The following is a 20,886-nucleotide window of genomic DNA, read 5'->3' as shown; positions in this document are numbered from 1 at the left end:
CCGTACCGCATGGCGATGGGCGTCGCAACAAGATGCGTTCGGCGGGCGGCGTGTTCGTGCCGACCCGCCGCACACCGCGGAGCGCAGTGCGAGCTGCGCCCAAAAACTCGGCATAATCGGTAGAGGGTATGGTGCCTCATCCAGTCCTTGACGTCAATGGCTGAGAACTGAGTGTCAGCAGCCGCCAAGGCCCACGATCAGCTGTGTTTGGTTGCTCCCGCACGCAGCCGGGGGTGGCTTTGAAGCCTGCAGTAAGTAAGTACGGAGTCGTTCGGAGCACACGAATGCCCACCTTCTCGATGGCTTGGCAGAGGCTATGGCCTGCGCAAAGCGCGCACCTGGATGACGTACAGGCGCATGCTGGCACTGCGGCGCCGCACAACGACCGAGCGCGGATTCCAATCGCAAATGAGTTCGACCCGCGCCGACTGCCATCTTCGACATCCCCAACGACCTGTGCGGTGGACGACCTCAGACCGCGCGCGAGGAACGCTGTGAAGACTGAAATACCTCACACCCGCTCCCGGGACCCGAGTCTGAATCTCCATACGAGGCCTCAAGATCTGATGCAGCTCAGTCTCATACTCTTTGTACGCGCCTGATCTGTATTTTTGGGGACGTCCACACGAAACAACGGACGTCGCCACGCCCTAGAAGGCAGAACAATCCTCAACTCCTCATCCGCGCGCAACGTCGCTCGGGGGTGGATGACCGCGCGCCATCGTCCTCGACGTGACAGCATCCGGTGGGCGGCGCTGAGGCGCTGCCCGACGCGCCTTGCGGCCATACCGCATGGGCGCTTCCAGGCATCTGCAACCACTCACATCGTAGTCGTCGTTGCGATCGAGGCGTTGCGCGCTGTTCCTTTGGCGGGCGCAGGCGAGTAGTGCGTCCGGGATGAGGTGTGAGGCCTTGAGGCCTTGAGGGACCATGTGCAGGTTGGGGGCCGCTGATGGCTACGCGTTGGACACAGCAACGAGCGAAGCCGATGTCTTGATGGTGAGTGCTTTTAGACGTGGCGCCAGCGTCCAGTGTATGCGTCAGCGCTGGTATTAGGAATGCGCGATCAGTTCATTGCACGACCAACCCACGCCCACTTTGCCACTACCTCGATGCTCAGATGAAGCCTCACCGAACGACGAGTGCGCGGAAACCTTCCGAGAAGAGAGAATGAGATGATGTGCGTATTCCATACAGATTCCAAGTCCTAGCATGCTATAAGCCGCTATCAGCATACGGCTGATGTCTACCCATAAATAGAGCCCAGGAGAAAAGATCTACACATCATCGCACTGCAGTCCAAAAGTAAACCATGCGAGCTTCGCCCCTTGCGCGGCCTTCGCGACGATGGCAGCGAAGGAAGACTGCGACAACATGCCAAATCTCCCCTCCCAGTTCCGCGGTCAGAGTGGGGGAGATGCGAACGCACCAGTCGAACACCTCTGCATCCGGCCCTGTACACGTACACCATCCCCGAGACGCATCTTGAACTTCTACTGCTTCGACCACATGCTGAGGAGCGAGGTAACCGGGCCCTTGCCTGCAGGCTGGAAGAACGACGTCGGGCGTCCTGACGACTGACGGTCCATTGAGCCCCAGTTTCCGAACGCGGGACCTTGTTGAGTCGTCGGTGATATGGGTGATTGTACGTGGTTGGGCGCAGGATACGCCATCGAGCCCGGCCGTGGGCGCGATGCTTGCGAAGTGTGAGGGGGCGGAGGGGCGGCGTAGATCATAGGGTTGCCCAGCTGCGAGGGCGAGGGCGATGGCTGGTACACATGTACCTGATGGGCCGGGGTATGGGACGATTTGGCAAGTTTCCCCTTGGGTGGTCGCGATGGTGAATGCGCGCGGGAGACAGGTGCAGACGCGTGGCCTTGAGGAGGCGAAGGGGACGTAGAAAGTCTCAATGCCGGGTCTTCTTGCGCCTTACTCTTGGGTTTCTTCTTGCCATCCTTCTCCGTCTTCTTGCGCTCTTTCTCTCGCTCCCTTTCTAGTTTCTTTCGCTCCTTGTCCGAGAGCTGCACTTCCGGCGGCGGAGGAGAGGGAAGCTCGATAGACCCGGAGGGACGATGGACGGTGACTCGTGGACGTAGCTCAGGCATGTCAATCTTGCTGAGATGGATCGTCAGGCTCGTCGGCGGAGCGTACTGATCCCTCTTGGGGTCGGGGTCGTTGAGATTGATCCGCCGAGGACCTTTGCGAGACTGCTCCGTCTCGTAGATGACATATTGATGTAACTCCACATCCTCAGCGATACCTGCAACGCAATTCAACTCCTTGCTCAACAGCGCAAGAAATGCACAAACAACGCACCTGACTTATGACGCAACCGCTTCGTTTCCTCGACGACTCGGAGTACCTTGGGAACCTCCGCAGCAGACGCGGAGCGCACAGAGACCAAGAGCATCGCCCCGTCCTGCGGGGAGGGCTCAGCGAGCGGAAACAGGATCGCAGCAGCACAGAAGGACTCACGTTCAACAACTGCTCCGCGTACCTCGCATAGTCCTCAATGCTACACTCCTCAGAGACGTGGACTTCGTTCGCATCACCGTCGCCTTGTGCTGTGCGCAGCGCGTGCAACTCCGCGACCCGATCAACACCTTGGCGCGGTTCGGGTCTGGGAGGGACCAACGGGGGAGGGCCGGAAGGAGTGACTGGTTGGGAAGGTGTTTGGACGGAAGGAGTACCGTCTTTAGGGGTGTGGTAGGTCTCGTTCGAGTCTTGGAACGTCAGGAGCGCGGTGAGGATGACGATCTCGAGGCCCTTCCGGTCGTCGATGTCGAAACGATTGAGGTTGTAGTCCAAGATCTGGACGGCCCGTGTCTGGAGCTTGCCTGGGGGTTCCTTCGTGACGGCGACGAGGACGGCAGGGTCAGGTTTACGAATGATGTAACACTCTTCTCGTCTCCATTCGAATTCGTTACTGTATGCGCCTGAGTATGAATGTCTCGGGGTGAAAGTGAAGCACGTACTCTTCCCACTTGAAGCTCCACTTAAACGAGATCATGCCGGAAAATTTGAGCTCAACTACAATGTCTGGATTGTAGAGCTGGACCGTTTTGTGCTTGTTCGTTGGGCTCGGGCAGTAACAGACGCGATCAAAGCCTCGGACAGGCCATCTGGAGCAAGTTATGATAACTGGTACACGCATACAGTAGCATATACGTACCGTATACCTCGATTCTGTATTCGTTCGTCGGCAGACGCCTCTTCGTGTAATGCACCACGCCCTTCGCATCCACTAGGTCGACTATGCTGCGGTCATCTTGACGGGGGCTAACGTTGAGGGTGAAGAGGTTCTGGTCCAGGCTCATCCGGGAGAAGAGGCGAAGATTGACAGCGGGCAGCACGGAGGGATGGCGGGACAGCGGAGAGGGATGGCGGCGGAGAGGTGGATGACGGTGCCGTTATGCATGGTGGCGGTAGGTACAAGAGGGTGTGAACGGGAGAAGCTGTGCACGCACGCGGACGGCGACGGCGCTGCTTGCTGCGCTGATCCGCTGCGCCTGTCGTCGGTCTCCCTTGGGTCTCTCTTGGCTCTGTAGATTTGGACTGGACGCCGCAGCAACCTGCAGATCTACACCTGGCCGCGAGTAGAGATATCATTGCTGCTGTCTCCGTGTGGTGGGTCCGCGCACAGGAACACCCCACGGCGCAGTTTGAAAATTTGAAGGCTTCGGATGCTGGTTCACACACACAGCATGTCGCGCGGCACTTAAGCCCCTCAGCGCAGGGACGCACCGGTATAATCATCCTTCATACTACGGAGCACATGTGCGAGTTTCTTGCGTGGCCTTGCCAGGGCCCTGACGAATGTTTGTGATCTGTCGTTATATCGTCAACTGAGTTCAACACTGACTTCTTCGTATTGACAGGCACATCGCAGATCACTGGTCAATGATTGCGGACATATGTTTGAAGTGTCCCGCTTGACCTCAGGCTGAGCTCGCCGTGGTTGAAGCTGCTCAGCCGCTCTTCCCATCCATCCACCACGCCGAGTTCGATTCCACGTATCACGACTAACACAGCGATGCCCACATGCTTTCCGTCATATGCAGTAACGGCCGCCTCGTCGGCAGACCGCACTTCGGATATGTCTTCGCCACTAAGAACCTTCGACGTCCCGCTCCACCGACTACACCGCCTCGCCTCCCTCCTCGGCAGCTCCCTCGCCGTGCTGCTCCGACGGGCCGCCGCAGGCTGCCGTCTGCACGCGGTCAACTGGTTCTGCGTCGTGGCGGGGCGTCGATCCGTCCGCGCTGGAGCCATATGTCCTATCTCGTCAATGCCGCCCAGCCTCATGACACAGGAGAAATCGTCTTCCCCGGTCTTCGCAAGGCTTGCGGAGTATTCAATTCGCCCCTTCCCTGTGCAAACGACATGCTAAGGTGCCGTTATTGTTCCCATCGCCTTCCCTACAGTGCACCAAGGCTGAAGTATTTTGGTATTGGGACAGGTCAGCCGACGCTGCTTCTCCAGAAGTGCCCCTACGCTGGAAACGGCACCCGTCCATCCGCAAGTCAACGTGACCGAGACCATAGGGGTCTTTCCTCCTTTTCGACCGCGTCGTGAGTCGCATTGTGACTACTTGACTAGACTTTGTTCAAGTTATTTGACGCTGCTGAAGCTCTGCAAGAGCGTTGCTGTTGTGCCTGCCTGCGGTCAGCGATGACTGTCACTACTTGATAGATGATGAGGCGGGCCAATATAGCGCCGATTGAACTCGTGATGCATGGCGACTCGTATACATAAGAAGCTCCAGCGCAAACGGAGGAGGACTACTCCAGGCCCCTCGCCCCTGCACCACGTGGTTCTAAGCGCCGACATGAAGCTGGTTCAACGAGTCATGGCTTTGTTGCCATTCCTCTGCACAATCATGTCGAGGGTATTCGCAGATGTTTCAACGGGGAACTATACTGGTCCTTTGCGACCGCAAGTTCACTTTTCGCCTCCTGCGGTATGTTCAATCGCCCATCTTCCATCATCAACCTCACTCATTCTCTGATGTCTGTGCGGTCAGGAGTGGATGAATGACCCGAATGGACTTTTAGTGGACGCAAATGGAACGTATCATCTTTACTACCAATGTAAGCCAAGCGGTATCTTTTCAGAGCACTCCACCTTTTCGGCTGACTACCATTTGATCAGATAACCCGATAGGGCTCACACCGGCTAACCAGCACTGGGGCCATGCGACGAGCAAAGATTTGTACCATTGGGAGAACCAAGCCATTGCGATTTCCCCTCCTACTTCAGACGTACAGATCTTCAGCGGATCCGCCGTCATCGACGTCAACAACACCTCTGGATTCTTCCCCAATCAGACCAACGGTATCGTCGCCATCTACACCCTCAACACACCCACAAAGGAAGTCCAAGAGATCGCATACTCGACCGACGGTGGCTTCACCTTCACGCCCTTCTCCGGGAACCCAGTCATCGACGTCAACTCTGGCGCGTTCCGCGATCCCAAGGTGATCTGGCACGCCTCCACGAACCTCTGGGTCATGGCCGTCGCATACGCGAACGACTTCACCATCGGCTTCTACACCTCCCCCAACCTCAAATCCTGGACTCACGCCTCCAACTTCACCGACCCGGCGATCCCCGGCCCGAATACGAGTGCCCAAACCTGGTCCCCATCCCCGTGCGCGACCCCAGCTCGGGCGCGCTCCTCCCAGGCCACGCAAACATGTACCTCCTCCAGATCAGCACGAACGGCGCGCCCGGCGGCTCGCTCACACACTACATCCCCGGCACGTTCGACGGCACGACGTTCGTCGCGCTCGCGCCCGCGGCGCCCATCGACTTCGCGCAGGACAACTACGCGGGGCAGTTCTTCTTTGACACCCCGCGCGGGGACGGCGACCCGGTGTTCATCGCCTGGGCGGCGAACGGCGCGTACGCCGCGAGCACGCCCACCGCGCAGGAGGGCTGGCGCAGCGCGATGTCCCTCCCGCGCGCGGTGCACCTCGCCCCCACACGCGGGGGCTTCGCGCTCGTCTCGCGCCCCGCGCGCGCGCTCGCGCCCGTGCTCGGCCCTCTCCTTGCGCGCAACGCGAACCTCGGGCACGGGGAGCTGCTCGTCGACTTCGCGAGGGGGTCCCCATCGGGCGCGGTCGTCCTCCACGCGGAGATCGGCGCGGCCGCTCCGGGGATGAGCTTCGACTTCGCGTTCGCGAGCGCGGCCTCGGGCGAGCGTGTCGGCGGGAGCCTCAACTTCGACAGGGCGGGCGCGGGAGGGGTCGTGCACCTCGATCGCTCGCAGACGCACGGGTTCGTGAACCCGGGTATGGGCTTCAACGAGACGTTTGCGGCGGAGGTGGTCCCACAGGCGGGCGGCGGCGCGAGCCTGGAGGTGGTGATGGACCGGAGCATGCTGGAGGTGTTCGTCAACGGGGGCTCGAAGAGCGCGACGATGCTGTTCTTCCCGACGGAACCGTTGACGACGCTGGCAGTGAACGCGAGCGGCGTTCCGGAGGGTGTGGTGGTGAGCGTGGAGGTGTTTGCGCTCGAGAGCGTGTGGGCGAACACTACGGCTGCGGTTTAGATGTTCGCGCGGACGGCACGGTTGGTGTACATATTGGGGTGGCAAAACTTGAATGACATGGCTCACACTGGCATGCTGAGGAACGCAACTGGATTCCCGTGGACACAAAGAGGGAGCACAGACATCTCAGACCGCAACCTAGATGGGGCTGTAGTGGACGTAGGTTATGCTTACCGCGATGCCTTCGAGTACAATAGACGGGAATCCGAAAGAGTTGAGCCGCAAGTGTACTGATTGACAACAGTTCACTTCCCAATAGTGGTGTGGTACATATGGTCGTACAGGTATATATGCGAGATACATGGAGCGATGACGATGGTAGATCAAATAGTACACATGCATGCGTGTCCTCAGAATGCGTTCTCGTCTTCAAAGTCCCCTAGGTCAGCGAACGACCCGGTATATCGCAGGTCCTCCATCTCCACGTCGTCTCCGCTCAGCACGAGGTCGAGGACGTCTTCATCATCAATAGCATCCGCATCCGCAGCTTGCTCTGGGACCTGGGTCGTCACTGGTGGCGAAGGTTCTGGGGGGTCGAGGAATGCCAGGCATCCGCGCGAGCATCCACGCCATCGCAAGGGAACGCCAGCCCCGACAACACCCTCCCCGCCTACACTGACACCCGCCACCATGTCCTCCCACGTGAACCTCTCCTCCGAGGGATGCACGAAGACGGGCTCGCGACCGTCGAGCCACAAATCCCCGTCCCTATGTCGAGGGGAGGGGCAGACACCAGACCCTGTTGTGTCCTCCGAGCAGCTCGGTGTATCTTCAAGTCGGGCAGAGGATGAGGCTGAGAGGGTGCCGAAAACGTCGTCCGAGATGCTGGAATGCGAGTCCTCCCTTCTTCGTTTGGTGCGGGTGAGGTGCTCGGCAGGACGTGCGACTGCGGCTGGCACGCATACGCGGAGGACGGAGAGGATGGAGGGGTTGATAATGAGGTCGGTGGTGAGGGGAAGGTCGTATGAAGATTCCAGGAAGGTCAACGCGGGGGCCTGACTGGCTGCATCTGTTGTAACAACCGGTGGAGAAGGCTTCGGATGCGCAACAAGTGCACGGAGACATAGTTCTGTCAGGGAGGGGAAACCGAATAGTGATGCTGTCGGCGTCGTGGGTTTCCAGCCTACTGGGTGACCTGATGGTGGAGGAGGGGGTTCGATCCACGGATTCCCGGAGATGACCAACGTTTTCAGATGCATCGTTAGCATCTCCCCGGGAAGCCAGTGCAGCTTATTTTGGGCGAGGTTGAGATCTTGCAGAGCGACTAGACAGGCGATTTGGGGTGGAATTGATGTGAGGCAGTTTGACCCTGAAGAAGACAAGTGACAATCAGTATAAATCCTTGCTCTCGAGCGACTATATGCACGCACGTAAACTGAGGACAGTCAACGATGTAACGCGAAACAACTCGGGTGGAAGTAGAGAGATAGTGTTGTGAGCCAGAAAGAGATGCAGTTCGCATTTTCTCAGTGAACCGGCTGGCTGTTGGATGACGGACTGGAGAGACGCTGCCCGAGCAGCCGGGGTACATCGAAGTCGTTCACCATCTTTGCTCTTGAAGAAAGTCGGCTCGAATGCTGCGGCAGCAACTGTTGACGCACGACCAAACCGACGCCCAGTTGCAAACGGGGATGGAACTGGAAGATGGGCAAGACGCGGAGGAGGGGATCGCGGTGGAGAAGGGGGAGCACTGGACGAACCGGTTGCTAGAGGGAGGATGGTGCGGATGGCCAGCTCTTCAATAGATGCGGGTATGTGCGACACTTGCGGGCCAAGGACACTACTCCCACTGCGCACGCCGTTAACGACTGGGGAGGTTAAACGTATACAGTTGCCACGCACCTGAGATATATAACGCCATGAAGCTTTTCAATTGCCTCGGCGATCGCCTCCTCCCACATTTCCTCCTCCGACTTGGCTGGTGGTGCGGCCTTGGTGGAACGTTTGATATCTTCGTCATCGCCCTCATCTTCTGAAAGCTCGAAGTCGGAGCTGTCCAGGCCTGCACCAAGTGTACGAGCGGCAGGAGTCGGAGAAGCGTAGTGATGTGTTGACTGGCTGACAAATGGAGGAGAGGACAAGGGACCCGCTTTGGCGTGAGGTGTATCATCTCCTTCTCTGTGTCTCCTTTCGTACGTGGGCGGACGCCATTCTCTCTTCGCGGAACCGGAGAACGGGTCCACGACGCGTGTTGGACGCGTCGGCTTCGGCGTCGCGTCTGGTCGTGTGCCGTCAAGCGTGTCCCATGATCCGGATGCCTTTGGAAATGTGGATCTCTCGTATATGCGGGGGTGCTTCACAGACTTATTGGATCCCGCGAACGGATCTCTTGCTCCTGGGGAAGTTGGCGGTGTTTGGAGAGCTGTAAGAGAGGGCGAGGATGGAGGAGAGGAATCGACTGGCGCCAAGGAGGGAGACGAGGAAGGTGAGGGGGTCGCGGAGAAAGTCATCGGGAAGAGCGAGCTTAACTGCGCCAAAGAAGGTGCGCGACAAAGGGAGGGAACGTTAGAGCTTAGAGGTTCACGTTCAGTCACGGGATCGCGTCTGCGTGAGAATGTTGTTCGACGACTTGGTGTTGAGAATGAGACCCAAGTATGTACTACTTGCGTCCTCAACCTCCTCCTCTACTACATAGTACTTTGAGCTACATCTACTTGGCAGCACGCTCTCTGATCCATATCTGTCCACTCGAGCCACCCTCTCACAATGTCTTTCTGGAAATCTCTGGCAATCGTCTTCCTCGCCATGTTCTTACCTGCAAGTTCTTCTTTCATCAGTCAAGGAGTGGCCCCAGACTCCGTTCACCACTCTCGCGCTTCTGGATCCTCCTGCATGCCGACGTCTTGGTTCTTCTCCGACTCAACTCCGACTCACGACTTCCTTGGAGCTTGGCAACCACTAGACTCACCCAACTCCTATGCTTTTGGACCCGACGGCTTGAGCTTGTTTCTCGACAAACCTGGAGGCAAGATCGCCACTGAAGGGAACACCAATAGCCGCGTCGCGGAAGGATCCACGTTCAACTCCACGTTCACAATCCGGTACGTCCCTCCTGAATTGGGTGTATATATGCGTGCGGTGTTAAGCTCGGTCTGCCCGCTAGTTACGGCAAGGTCACGTATGTCCTGTCTGGGCCCGACGTAGCTGGCGTGGTGACTGCGGCAATCTTGTTAGGTGCGTAGTCTTCATGCCTCGCAAGATCCCTCTGACCGTGTTTCAGCGGACCAAAGGGACGAGATCGACGTTGAACTGGTCGGCGGCGACCCGAAGCATTGGCAGACGAACGTCTTTGCGCCTGTTTCATCCGCGGATGAGCCGCTGTACGGCACCTTTGGTTCCGTGCAGTCGTATCCGCGAGACACCAAGAACGTTCAAGCCACACATTCCTACACCATCGACTGGAGTCCAAAGCGCATCATCTGGAGCGTGGACGGCGTCGAGGTCCGCACTCTGACCCAAGGTACGGAGTGTTCGCGATGCTTTAGGTCTAGTCTAAAACCCTGTTCGCAGAGGACACGAAGAAGGATGGCTTGTTTCACTATCCGTCTCACCCCTCCCATCTACAGTTCGGCATCTGGGATGCCAGCTCACCGACGGGCACGTCGGAATGGGCGAGGGGACCCATCGACTGGAATCGGGCCCCGAGCAGGATGCGTGCAGTCTTCGAGAGCGTCCATGTAGAGTGCCCGTACTGATCTGCCACACCAGACACAACTTTGTTTTTCGAAGTTGTGGCACATCGTTAGACCACTTTTGAATGGCACGAAGCATCGCTATTCTCCTTCTATTCGTTTCGTCGCAAGCACTTATCGCCGAATTACGATGCTAGGTTTACGACGCCCATCTCCATTTCGGCACTTCACCGAGTTGCTTTGCGCACTGACGCCGCTTATCTTTGCAGAAGGAGGATGGGCCTCCTGGAAGCATGGTCTTGGCGCTCTCACCAGCCTTTTAACGGAGAGGGCATTGAGCCACGACTGTCAGGACCCCACTAGCTTTGTTCTACCTCGCGATGTCTACCGCTACTCCGACTCCCATCCATTCTAGTGATGCTTCGCTGGCAAACGCCGGCTCTCGCTATAACCTCGACGAGACGGAGCGCACGTTTCTGAAAGCCAGAACTGGGATTCAAACTGATGAAGAACTCAAGCAGCACATTCTTGCCGTGCAGCGCGAGGCGCTTACGGTTTGTCATCCGTCTTGTGCAGCATACCAGACGTTGACCCAGTTGTGCATAGGTCCACCCGTACCCATGCATCGTTATATTCTCCTTCACGAAGTTCGTCGGTGGATTATCGAAGTTCTATCTGCACAGAACCCTCTGAAAAAATGCGTGTAGGTTGAATCTGGGTGGGCTCCCGGCGTACGGCCGACTCCTCGAACTCGGCAAGACGCGTAAAGACGCCATCTGGTTGGATGTCGGTTGTTGTTGTGAGCAGATGCCCCGCGTCAACATTCGCACCCCGTCTTGACGCCTCTCCGCAGTCGGGAACGACGTCAGGAAAGCCGTCGACGACGGGTACCCCATCCAGAACATCATCGCGACCGACATAAACCCAGGTTTGTTCCCAGCTCCCCGCAGTCCCGCACCCGCCGCTCACCGCCGCTCACGACAGAGTTCTGGGTGCTCGGCCACAAGCTGTTCGCCTCCACGCCCGAGACCTTCCCCGTCCCCTTCGTGCCCGGGGACGCCTTCGACCCCGCCTTCCTCGCCCCCGCTCCGATCGCCACGGCCGCCTCCGCGCCGACCGGCCCCGCTCCTCCGCTCTCCGCGCTCACGACGCTCACGCCCCTCCACGGGCGCGTGTCCGCGGTGAGCGTCTGCAACGTCTTCCACCTCTTCGCCGCCGAGGAGGAGCAGGCGCGGCTCGCGCGCGCCCTGGCGCCGCTGCTGTCCGCGGAGCCCGGCTCGATGCTGCTCGGGAAGCAGGCCGCGCAGCGGGAGAGCGGCGTGAACACGCAGGGCGGCGCGGCGGGGCAGGAGGTCACGATGTTCTTCCACAACGCGGAGAGCTGGACGGCGCTGTGGGACGGCGGGGTGTTCGCGAAGGGCACGGTGGAGGTGGAGGCGCAGCTGGTCGAGCCGCCGGTGTGGCACCAGGCCGAGAAGAGTCGTGCTGTTTACTGTGTCATGGAGTGGAGCGTGACGCGGGTGTAGGTGTGAGAACGGACCGGCCGTGCGGGGGTTGCAGGCGTGTATGCTTAGGGAGGAACCCGGCTGGATGATCGAGCCTAGACGTGTATAGACTTCGTCGGCGAACAATCTGAACTCTTGAAGAGTGATTGTCTCATGCTCGGAATGAGTGAGTCCTTTGGTGCTGTAGTATGTTCCGCATTCCGGTACGGAATCGAGGCGTTGGGGGTAGAAAACCGACAGCGGCGCCATCACAGAAGGCTCCTGACAAAACCCGAGAATCGGCCAAGCATTGATGGGCTGGTCTACTTATCCAACCCGAGTACTTACTTCCTTTGAACCAGCAATCACGAAGCAACCTTGCGAACATGCACACGAGGAACGACAAGCGAGTACGACTTCTATACGGGTATGTCCATTGTACTCTATAATCCGAGGGAAGCGCATATCGACCGTATAATCGCAGCAGATAACATCGCATCGCTCTCCTTCTCCGCCAGCCGCCACCTCGTACAACAGCACTCCGCTTACTTGCCACCGGTCGTGCCCATGCCCATGGCGGTTTTGAAGGAGTCGTAGATCCACCACTGGAAGCCAGTGAGAGTACCGATCATGACCACACGCGTACCGAGACCCTTGGTCGCAAGCGACACAATGCCGGTCTCGGACGCGATCGCGCCGAGGCTCTTGCCGCGGTTCGCAGGCTTGCCCATGAGCGACACGATCGAGTCGGCGGGGTGGGAGACGACGGCGCAGACGACACCGGCGAGGTAACCGGATGCGAAGGTGACACCGAGCTGGGTGGGCTTCGAGTACGTGTCCTTGGGCGCGGTGAACACGTGCTTGTAGAAGAGCGCGACGATGTACTCGAAGAAGAAGAACTTCGCCATCGTGTACGGGATCTGGAATCACGGCATGATGATGTCAGTGTCGGCTAGTCAGAGCGAACGTGGGTGGGACTACGCACCTGGCGCGACCAGAGGGGTACGAGGGAGCCGAAGGGGAAGCGGGTTTCCGCCTTCATCGCGCTCATGTGGGAGAGGGCGGCGAACATGGGGACGGGGAAGGTGCCAGCAGGGCTCGTCTGGATCTTGACCTTGGTCATCTCCAGCGGGCAGAGGGCGATGTCGGCGAAGAACTCTGCAGAGGCCGAGCCGGCACACCAGATGAGACCCTTGTACTGGGCAGAGGCCTCCTCGCCGGCCATGTTCATGTACATGTCCTTGAAGTACTCGTAGAGACCGTACTTGAAGAGACCTTGGAGAGAGTAGCCGACAAAGGTCGGGCCGAAGCCCTTCCAGAGACCGCGGGAGGTCTCCTCAGCGACGATGGTGCGGAGAGCCTGGCCGGTGCTCTTGAACTTGGCGGGGTCGACCTGAAGTGCATTGTGGCGTCAGTGAGGGGTTGGTTCCGTGATCGAGGGATATTGCAAGAATCAAACACGCGCGTGCGGGCGGCAAACAGGACGGTGCCAGCAAAGCCATCGCGCGGCCAGTGTATGCACCTGAAGTCGCGCGCCGACCGCCTCAAATGCAGACGTGAAGAACGGATGAAGCGAGGAAAACGCGAACGACGCGGTGGGGGTGCGAGGAGGATTCAGTGAGAAAGCAAAAGAATGGTACTGACCTGCATGTTACACTTGGCGACATCAAGGGGAGTGATACCGGCGTGTGTGAAACCGCAGGCAAGCGCACCACCAAGCATGCACTTCATGTAGTAGGTTGTGTCATGGGGGACGGGGCCGAGGTAGCTGTGGTGATTGGGTGAGTGGGGGTGGGGGATGGATGACACGTCGAGGGACGCACCGGGCATCCCACTTGCCGGAGGGCGAAACAGCCATGGCGGGTATTATCTAGTGGGCGTGAGGGATAAGGTAGTGGTGTCTAGGTCGTCGACTGGATGGCCTGTCCAAGTCGAGGCAGCGGCGGCGCTGGCGGTGGTGGTGAGAGGGAGAGGGGACCGGGGTGATGCCGGCTCGACGCGCGACGTCCGTATAAATTTCGGCCGCGGTGCGCCCGGCCCCCACCCGGGAACCCATCCCGGCCGTCACCGATGCCCTCCGCCAATGGGAGCGCTCCGTTGTTCACGCTGTAAACACCCACCGCCGTCCCGAATGTGGGTCCCACTGAGGCCTCGGCTGGGCCAATGTTCCAACAAGGCCCAAACAGGTTTCGCGGGTCGCTTGCGCTTCGCGTCATCGGACTTCCGCGTCATTCGGCAGGACCAGGAGCATAGGCTTTATCGGCGAACAATTCGGACTCGTGAGCCCGACGCAAAGAGAGTGAGTGGACTTGGTGGGTGGCCAGGATTGGTAGACAGTGTGCTAGTATCTGCTAGGCATTACAACAGAACACCATTAGAGGATCTAAGGATACAAAACCTAGTGTGTTCATTCTTGTTCTTCCCTCCTGAGGCACTAAAGTCCCCATCCTCCTCCTCCCCCCCTACGATTGCCCCGCTACTTTCAGCGGCCCCTCCCTCTCCTCCCTCCACCTCACGAGCTGCTCGATGCTGATCATCCGGACCCCCCACCGGTCCGCAAACCGCCTGCACCCATCCCGCCGCATCATGCTCCCCTCCGCGTCGTCCTCCACGAGCTCGCACAGCACCCCCGCGCGCGGCAGCCCCGCCGCGGCGCACAGGTCCAGCGCGGCCTCCGTGTGCCCGCGGCGGACGCGCACGCCGCCCTCACGCGCGCGCAGCGGGACCATGTGCCCCGGGCGGGCGAACGCCGTCGCAGGGGCGGCGGCGGCGAGCGCGCGCACGGTCAGCGCACGGTCGTGCGCGGAGATGCCCGTCGTAGTCCCATGGCGGTAGTCGGCGGTGATCGTGTACGCGGTTTTGTGCCTCTCCTCGTTTTGGGGGACCATCATCGGGATCGCGAGCTGCTCGAGGCGGTCGCCGGGGAGGGATACGCAGATGAAGCCGCTGTGGGGGCGCGTGGATCGGCGGGGGGCGGCAGGACGGAGGGGAGAGAACAGAGGCAGGGAACAGAGGATGAGGGAACGGGGGCCGCGGAAGGGACGGGGGGCAACGTACCTGGTGTGTTTGATCATCCACGCCATCTTCTCGGTGGACGTCGCGCTCGCGGCGACGATGAGGTCGCCCTCGTTCTCCCGGCCCTCGTCGTCCATGACCACGAGGAACTCGCCGCGCTTGAAGGCGGCGATGGCATCCTCGATCGGGTCGAATTCGAACGTTGTGCGCGCTGGGGCGTCGACCACTTCTTTCGGGCGTGAGGACGACGCCGTGGACGGGACAAGAGGGAAGTCGGTGGGAGCGGCGCTCATCTTAGGAGATGGGAGGAGGGAGGAGAGCGAGGCGTTGGGCTGGGCAAGAGCGACGGGCGCCATAGGTGTGCTAGCGGGAGAGAGCGATGAGTGGAAAAGTGGAGGTTGGAGACCAGCCTGTAGAGCTTATGACCGTCGACATATTGGAATGGCTTGCATGTGTGAACTATCCAGGGCGGTCGTGGACGGTGAGTAAGGCGCGTGATTACACACCAAATATGTAATCTACTCGACTTCTCAATTGAGAGCCGGTGGGTCCGAGCCATGTGTCGGTCTCATAGCGCTACAGCTGGCATTGACAACAGAAGACGAGAGGATATCGGAAGTTCGAAGAGAAGGACGTTCGCTTCTTCAAAGCCTCGCGCTTCAAAGCTTCCGACCCGTTGTTGGCCATGACCTCGATCTTGAGATATCACTGGCGCTTACTTCGACGTCATCACGTAAGCATATTCTCTCAAATCGATCTTCGTTTTGCAGTTTTGCAAGGCCTCAGCTGTTCCCCTCCGTCACGAAATGGGATCCAACCCACTCTCCTGCTTCTTGCAAGAGTCACCAACACTCGCCACTAGCACATGCCTCCGCACCTGAAGTGGTCTATTGACGTACGAGCGGATCGGACTTGCTGGACTCCTCACTGGCAAGTGCCAACATTTGCATGGTGGACCTCCTGTCTCACTGCACTTTGGCACTCTGGCGTTCAGGTCTGTGCTTCTTCTGCGAGCTCCCCTCTCCGGCTTATTGTCTACCGCAGCTGGCTAGCAACCCGCCGAGGATCCACAGCCAGGCTTTTGTGTGCGTTTGGGACTCTGGGGGCGCACCGTGCGAAACCCTTTTGTCTCGCGTTGCTTTGGCGCAATACGCAGAATGCTGCCGGCGCCGCTCGTACCTGCCTTGTGGCGGACCGTCGAAGCAGGCTGGGTCCATCGGGCCAGGTGCGTACGTAGACGACGGTGAGCATGTACTTATATGAACGCTACTAGACTCTGCTGGGCACACAAGCACCCTCTTCTTTCCGTCCTCTCTTATTACCTTTCGGCAGAGGTGCGTACCATGTCCCTCGTACCCGGAACCGGACTCTGAATAATCTCACCTCCGATCGCTCCGGCTTCAGTCTCAGAAATGCCTCCCCTTACCCGCGCAAAGACAAGCACCTCTCCATCATCGCCGAGGTTGAGTCCGAGCCCGTCTCGCCCCCAGCCCCGGCCCCGTCCACCTCGAGCTCACCACCCGGCACGGCGGCCGAAGCTGACGCCACACGCGCGCAGGTCGCGCGCATGCGCACCATGCTCGCCGCTGGCGTGCCCGCCGACGTCGTGCTCGAGTCGTTCCCCTCCGTCACCCCTTCTTCTTCCTCCTTCTCCGCCTCCGCCGCCGCCGATCCCGCGTCGGGCGTACCGGTGCCCGACTGCCACCCCGTCCGGCGCGCAGCTCCTGGCCCGGGCGACGCACAGGACGCGGCCGCAGCGCCTACGAAGCTCACGAAGGACAGGCCGCGCTGGCGCAAGGGCCTCTTCGGCTTGCGCCAATACTCGGGTGGCCCGCCGAAGACGAAGGTGAAGGTGAAGGAGAAGGCGCGGCACCTGAGCTGGAGCAGGCCCGAGACGCTGCCGCCACCGGGGAGCCGCGACGTGCAGGTGGTCGGGGTGTCGGCGAGCGCGGGGATGCAGGGGAAGGGCAAGTCGGGCCGGTTTGTGGAGGGCGACATTCCGTGGCACAATATCCCGGGGGCCTTTGGCGGGAGGCTCGTCTAGACCCTCTATGGGGTGGTGTGTTCGGGGTTTCGACTGTATCATTATGTGCTGAACGTGCGGTGCTGGGCGCTGCACGTTTGCATTTGCTCCTCTTGGATGTGGCTCTTGGTGCTCGGTCTTGTGTTCGACCCGCTTCTGTGTAGCTCTATGGCCCGTCTTCGTAGCTCAGTAGTACAGTACGTATGCTAATTTGTACAATCCCAAGTCTGATCACTGTGTGCATACGTTGAAGCAAACTGCGCGACACTTTCGTGGGTCATTGTCGACGAGTATTCGGAACGAAGCGCTAAAGGTCGGAGTAGCGCCAGTCACCCGGCAGATCTCGGGCCGACTGGGACACCACCAGTTCGATTCCCAGTGGCGACGGGTCTTGTTCGAAACTCCCATCTCGCCGCCCATGTCCACGAACTCTCGCATTTGGTTCTGGATGGAGCAAAACATGTGCCTGGTTATTGAAGTGCGCATAGAAACACCCGGCTCAGCGATGCTTGTCCTATCAAAGTGCTTTTGAGCAGTGCGTGGTTCTTAAACGTTCAAACGTTCAACTCTTGTCGTCCCCACGTTGATGACAAGTTCGGGTCGGGCTTCAAGGGCCCAAACTATCTCCGAGAGCGAGGTTAGTTTACGTCTTGGCACGGCTCTCCCGAAGGTTCATGTTCCAATCAGCGGGCTCGAGTTTCACTACGATGCGCTGATATTGCTCAGGCGTATAGTGACGTTCAGGAAGGGGTCGGGATCGGTGCCGGGGTGCCACGGCAACCCCGAGTCGGATCGTTGCGATTGAGGTGGATGTACGCATTTCGGAGCTACAAATATTTTGATTGACACTCTTTGGACGAAAAAAAACCAAGCGGATGGACACGTCAGGGCTCACGCCAGGTATGTTGCTTTTACTGATCATACGGCATTGAAGTACTGAGGATAAACACAGCGCTATTCGTTTCATCGGGAGCGCTCGTTATATACCGACCGGGCTCCTGCGCCTGGTGGCTTTTATACAGCGAGCCTGTGATGAGCAGCAATCCTCCGTCAATTTCATACTAACCAGCCCGGCCATCGCGCAGATTATGCTAGCATGTCGAATTCGGCTACTGGCACCGACACGGCCGCTGGGACGCGTATCCAGTCATCGAACACTCCGCACCTACTCCCGACACCGGTGAATCCAAAAGAACGCTCAAGAGAAGGTATTTAATCGTTTCGAGCGTTTCGACGGTTTCGCTAACACTTCTCTCTTTCTTCTCTCTCGGGTTTCGCCTCCAATCATGTTCGCCCGTCTCGCCGTTCTCGCCTCTCTCGCTATCGGCCTTGCGCAGGCGTCGACCTCACTTCCTACCGTCCACCTTGACCGAGCGACCGTAGTCGGCCTCACGAACAACTCAGTGACGAGCTTCACCGGGATCCCTTTCGCCAAGCCTCCGTGAGCCCCCACTCCTCCGTTCGCTTGCACTCAGTCTGACTTCGCGGCGGCGCAGGGTGGGCAACCTCCGCTTCCGCCTGCCCGTTCCAGTCACCGGATACAGCGGGACTATCAACGCCACGCAACCGGCGGCGCAGTGCATCCAGCTCTTCCAGAATCTGCGATCGGACATGCCCGCGGAAATCGTAGAAGACGTCCTGGCATACTTTGCCGTTGGACCGGCGGCGGTGAACGTCCCCGAGAGCGAAGACTGTACGGTTACCTTCCCATTGAAGATCATGTGGAGAGTGTCGCTGACGACCCAATGCGGGTAGGTCTGACTGTGGATGTGACGATCCCGGAGGGAACGAAAGCGGGAGACAACCTGCCTGTGCTTGTGGTGAGTGTGTTCACAATTTCTACATCGGATGTCTGTAATCGCTCAATTGACGTTCCTCTTTGTGCACAGTCCATCTACGGAGGTGTGTCAGTCCCAAATATATGGGCAGGCATTCGTGCTCATATGGTCTCCGGCACAACAGGCGCGTGGGTCCAAGGCTCTACCGCCCTATACCCTATGGACAAGGTTGTTCGCCGCTCTGCCGAGCTCGGTGAGCCGGTCATTGTCGTGGCCATGAACTACAGGTGCGTCTTTCCTGAAACTTGTCAATGGCACTGTCCGAGTCGAACATTGAATATTGAATCTCAGATTGCACGGTACGTGAGATGCGTACATCACGTCGCAAGTTCCTCACCCCACAAGCAGCGTTCGGTTTCCTGGGCGGCAGCCAGGTCAAGGAACAAGGCGTCGCCAACCTGGGGTTACACGACCGTCAGTCATCTTGCACCCCGCGAGGCCGTCACACTCACCCTCTCGCACACAGAACGCCTCGCCTTGCGCTGGGTCCAGGAGCACGTCTCCGCGTTCGGCGGCGACCCCAGCAAAGTCACGATCTGGGGCGAGAGCGCGGGCGGCATGTCCGTCGCGTACCAGATGCTCCTCAACGACGGGAACAACGAAGGCCTCTTCCGCGCCGCGGTCGCGCAGTCGGGGTCCCCGATCCCCACCGGCGACGTCGCGGACCTGCAGGACACGTACGACGCGGTCGTCTCGCAGGTCGGGTGTGCGACCGCGGCGGACACGCTGGAATGTCTGCGGGGCGCGTCGGTGGAGTCGATCGTGGCCGCCGCCGGGACGCTCGGAGGGCAATTCAGCTACCAGGTAGGTTCTGCCGCTCGAGCGTCGATGCAGCATGCTGAATGCGGCGACGATACGCAGGGCACTGGCGGGGTCCTCCAATGGATCCCTCACGCCGACGGGGTGTTCTTGACGGACCTTCCGCAGCGGCTCATCCTCAAGGGCGCGGTCGCGCGCGTGCCGCTCATCAGCGGCGACGTCCTCGACGAGGGCACCATCTTCGCGACCTCGAGCTTCAACGCGACGTACGTCTTCCCCGCGTCGCGGCGCTCCTCCGAAACCTCGCGCTCACCCCGCACGACAGCACCGACGCCGACTTCGCGGCGTTCGTGCACGACTTCTTCTTCCCGGGCGCGCCCGCGAGCGCGGTCGCGCCGCTCCTCGAGCTTTACCCGAGCGATGTTGCGCAGGGCTCGCCGTTCGGCACGGGCGCCGCCGACGCGCTCGCGCCGCAGTACAAGCGCATCGCGGCCTACCAGGGCGACCTCGTCTGGCAGGGCCCGCGGCGGTTCTTCCTCGACAACGTCTTCGGGAAGCAGCCGATCTGGTCGTACAGTACGTCGGACTCACGGGGGAGTGGTGACGTCGGGGCTCGCGCTCACGCTTTCTGTGCTCAGGGTTCGAGCGCGAGACCTTTGCTGGGCTGGGGACGGTGAGCGTTCGACCCTTCCTTCCGGGAGGTCGCGATGGGACTCATGATGCGCACGGTGACAGCCGCACGGGTCGGACTTCTTCGAGCTCCTCCGCGAGGCGAACGACATGGCGGACTACCTCATCCACTTCACGCACACGCTCGACCCGAACGGCGCGCCGTCGAACCGGACGATCGAGTGGCCGGAGTACGACCCCGTCAATCGTCAGGTGCTCAGGCAGCTCGCTGGGGACGTCCCGCTCGACGTCGCGGACGACTTTGCGCGGCTGGGCGCGACGGACGCGTTGATGAACTTGACGCTCGCGTATCCCTTGTGAGGAGATGCGGACGGCGTGCTCCTCGAAGCCCTACAATGATTCACTCGTAGCTTAAGTCTCAGTAATGACAACTCGCTCGTTTCGTGGCGACACCACCACCCACCGATATCCGAGAAAACACACCGCATCAATCACAAGCCGGTCCAAGGTGGCGGAGACCGCGCTCGATGACCCCCTCCAGATGGCCTCTCGACGGTGTTTTCCAGAAGAAGTCCAGCCGCAGGCGCAGACCCGCTTCCGCCCGCCGAGGCGGCGCATCCACGAGCGCGGCGTGGACGAGTGCCGACATCTTCCGCCCCGTCTCCCCCGGATGCTGGACCGCGGACAGGGTGGCTGACGAGAGTCGAGGCGCTGTACAAAGTACCTACCGCTTTCTGTCCGGGTCCTCCAAGTTCCCAAGTGCATGGAGCGCCAGAAGCGTGCTCGGGCACTCCACGAGTGTCGGCGTGGTTAGGTGCGGGAAGGCGTCCAGGCTCACCCGGCGGGTAGCAAACGCCGACGAGGAGGCTGGTGCGCACGGTGAGTGCGCAGCCTGGATGGTGGGCCGTTGTGTAGTGTGGATGTTCGGACGCGGATCGTATCCTCCGGGATG

General features: G+C 59.8%; 9 protein-coding genes across 9 annotated transcripts; 5 read left to right on the top strand and 4 right to left on the bottom strand.

Moving 5' to 3' along the window:
- Positions 1-1,493: 1,493 nt before the first annotated feature.
- Positions 1,494-3,317, bottom strand: BXZ73DRAFT_103014 (uncharacterized protein; the record flags this gene model as incomplete). Its single annotated transcript, XM_048015449.1, has 5 exons — positions 1,494-2,260; positions 2,317-2,419; positions 2,476-2,926; positions 2,976-3,108; positions 3,173-3,317. The coding sequence occupies 5 exons, from the start codon at positions 3,315-3,317 to the stop codon at positions 1,494-1,496; spliced, it is 1,599 nt and encodes a 532-aa protein (XP_047876295.1).
- A 1,562-nt stretch (positions 3,318-4,879) lies between these two features.
- On the top strand, positions 4,880-6,553 carry BXZ73DRAFT_90988 (glycoside hydrolase family 32 protein; the record flags this gene model as incomplete). Its single annotated transcript, XM_048025823.1, has 4 exons — positions 4,880-4,960; positions 5,024-5,090; positions 5,152-5,638; positions 5,665-6,553. The coding sequence occupies 4 exons, from the start codon at positions 4,880-4,882 to the stop codon at positions 6,551-6,553; spliced, it is 1,524 nt and encodes a 507-aa protein (XP_047876294.1).
- Positions 6,554-6,903: 350 nt separating this feature from the next.
- On the bottom strand, positions 6,904-9,003 carry BXZ73DRAFT_49550 (uncharacterized protein; the record flags this gene model as incomplete). The annotated part of the gene is made up of 3 exons (XM_048020267.1): positions 6,904-7,862; positions 7,924-8,342; positions 8,396-9,003. The coding sequence occupies 3 exons, from the start codon at positions 9,001-9,003 to the stop codon at positions 6,904-6,906; spliced, it is 1,986 nt and encodes a 661-aa protein (XP_047876293.1).
- A 295-nt stretch (positions 9,004-9,298) lies between these two features.
- BXZ73DRAFT_49525 (glycoside hydrolase) lies at positions 9,299-10,248 on the top strand (the record flags this gene model as incomplete). Its single annotated transcript, XM_048020263.1, has 4 exons — positions 9,299-9,594; positions 9,657-9,727; positions 9,774-10,013; positions 10,064-10,248. The coding sequence occupies 4 exons, from the start codon at positions 9,299-9,301 to the stop codon at positions 10,246-10,248; spliced, it is 792 nt and encodes a 263-aa protein (XP_047876292.1).
- Positions 10,249-10,565: 317 nt separating this feature from the next.
- BXZ73DRAFT_49409 (uncharacterized protein) lies at positions 10,566-11,711 on the top strand (the record flags this gene model as incomplete). Its single annotated transcript, XM_048020247.1, has 5 exons — positions 10,566-10,739; positions 10,792-10,832; positions 10,893-10,984; positions 11,039-11,113; positions 11,170-11,711. The coding sequence occupies 5 exons, from the start codon at positions 10,566-10,568 to the stop codon at positions 11,709-11,711; spliced, it is 924 nt and encodes a 307-aa protein (XP_047876291.1).
- A 503-nt stretch (positions 11,712-12,214) lies between these two features.
- On the bottom strand, positions 12,215-13,527 carry BXZ73DRAFT_103009 (mitochondrial carrier protein; the record flags this gene model as incomplete). The annotated part of the gene is made up of 4 exons (XM_048015448.1): positions 12,215-12,589; positions 12,655-13,062; positions 13,314-13,437; positions 13,493-13,527. 4 exons carry the CDS (start codon positions 13,525-13,527, stop codon positions 12,215-12,217), a joined length of 942 nt encoding a protein of 313 aa, XP_047876290.1.
- Positions 13,528-14,131: 604 nt separating this feature from the next.
- Positions 14,132-14,977, bottom strand: BXZ73DRAFT_49565 (3,4-dihydroxy-2-butanone 4-phosphate synthase; the record flags this gene model as incomplete). Its single annotated transcript, XM_048020270.1, has 2 exons — positions 14,132-14,615; positions 14,727-14,977. The coding sequence occupies 2 exons, from the start codon at positions 14,975-14,977 to the stop codon at positions 14,132-14,134; spliced, it is 735 nt and encodes a 244-aa protein (XP_047876289.1).
- Positions 14,978-15,841: 864 nt separating this feature from the next.
- Positions 15,842-16,728, top strand: BXZ73DRAFT_103007 (uncharacterized protein; the record flags this gene model as incomplete). Its single annotated transcript, XM_048015447.1, has 2 exons — positions 15,842-15,909; positions 16,017-16,728. The coding sequence occupies 2 exons, from the start codon at positions 15,842-15,844 to the stop codon at positions 16,726-16,728; spliced, it is 780 nt and encodes a 259-aa protein (XP_047876288.1).
- A 1,265-nt stretch (positions 16,729-17,993) lies between these two features.
- On the top strand, positions 17,994-20,294 carry BXZ73DRAFT_103006 (alpha/beta-hydrolase; the record flags this gene model as incomplete). Its single annotated transcript, XM_048015446.1, has 12 exons — positions 17,994-18,148; positions 18,204-18,400; positions 18,463-18,527; positions 18,597-18,609; positions 18,670-18,772; positions 18,837-18,844; positions 18,894-18,959; positions 19,012-19,349; positions 19,407-19,570; positions 19,630-19,880; positions 19,943-19,977; positions 20,040-20,294. 12 exons carry the CDS (start codon positions 17,994-17,996, stop codon positions 20,292-20,294), a joined length of 1,650 nt encoding a protein of 549 aa, XP_047876287.1.
- Positions 20,295-20,886: the final 592 nt, after the last annotated feature.

Source organism: Epithele typhae, assembly GCF_022376455.1.
Source record: "Epithele typhae strain CBS 203.58 chromosome Unknown BXZ73scaffold_36, whole genome shotgun sequence".
In the NCBI taxonomy this organism is placed as follows: Eukaryota; Fungi; Basidiomycota; class Agaricomycetes; order Polyporales; family Epitheliaceae; genus Epithele; species Epithele typhae.
Note: the sequence above shows the minus strand (reverse complement) of the source record. Positions and strands in the feature narration are given on the sequence as shown.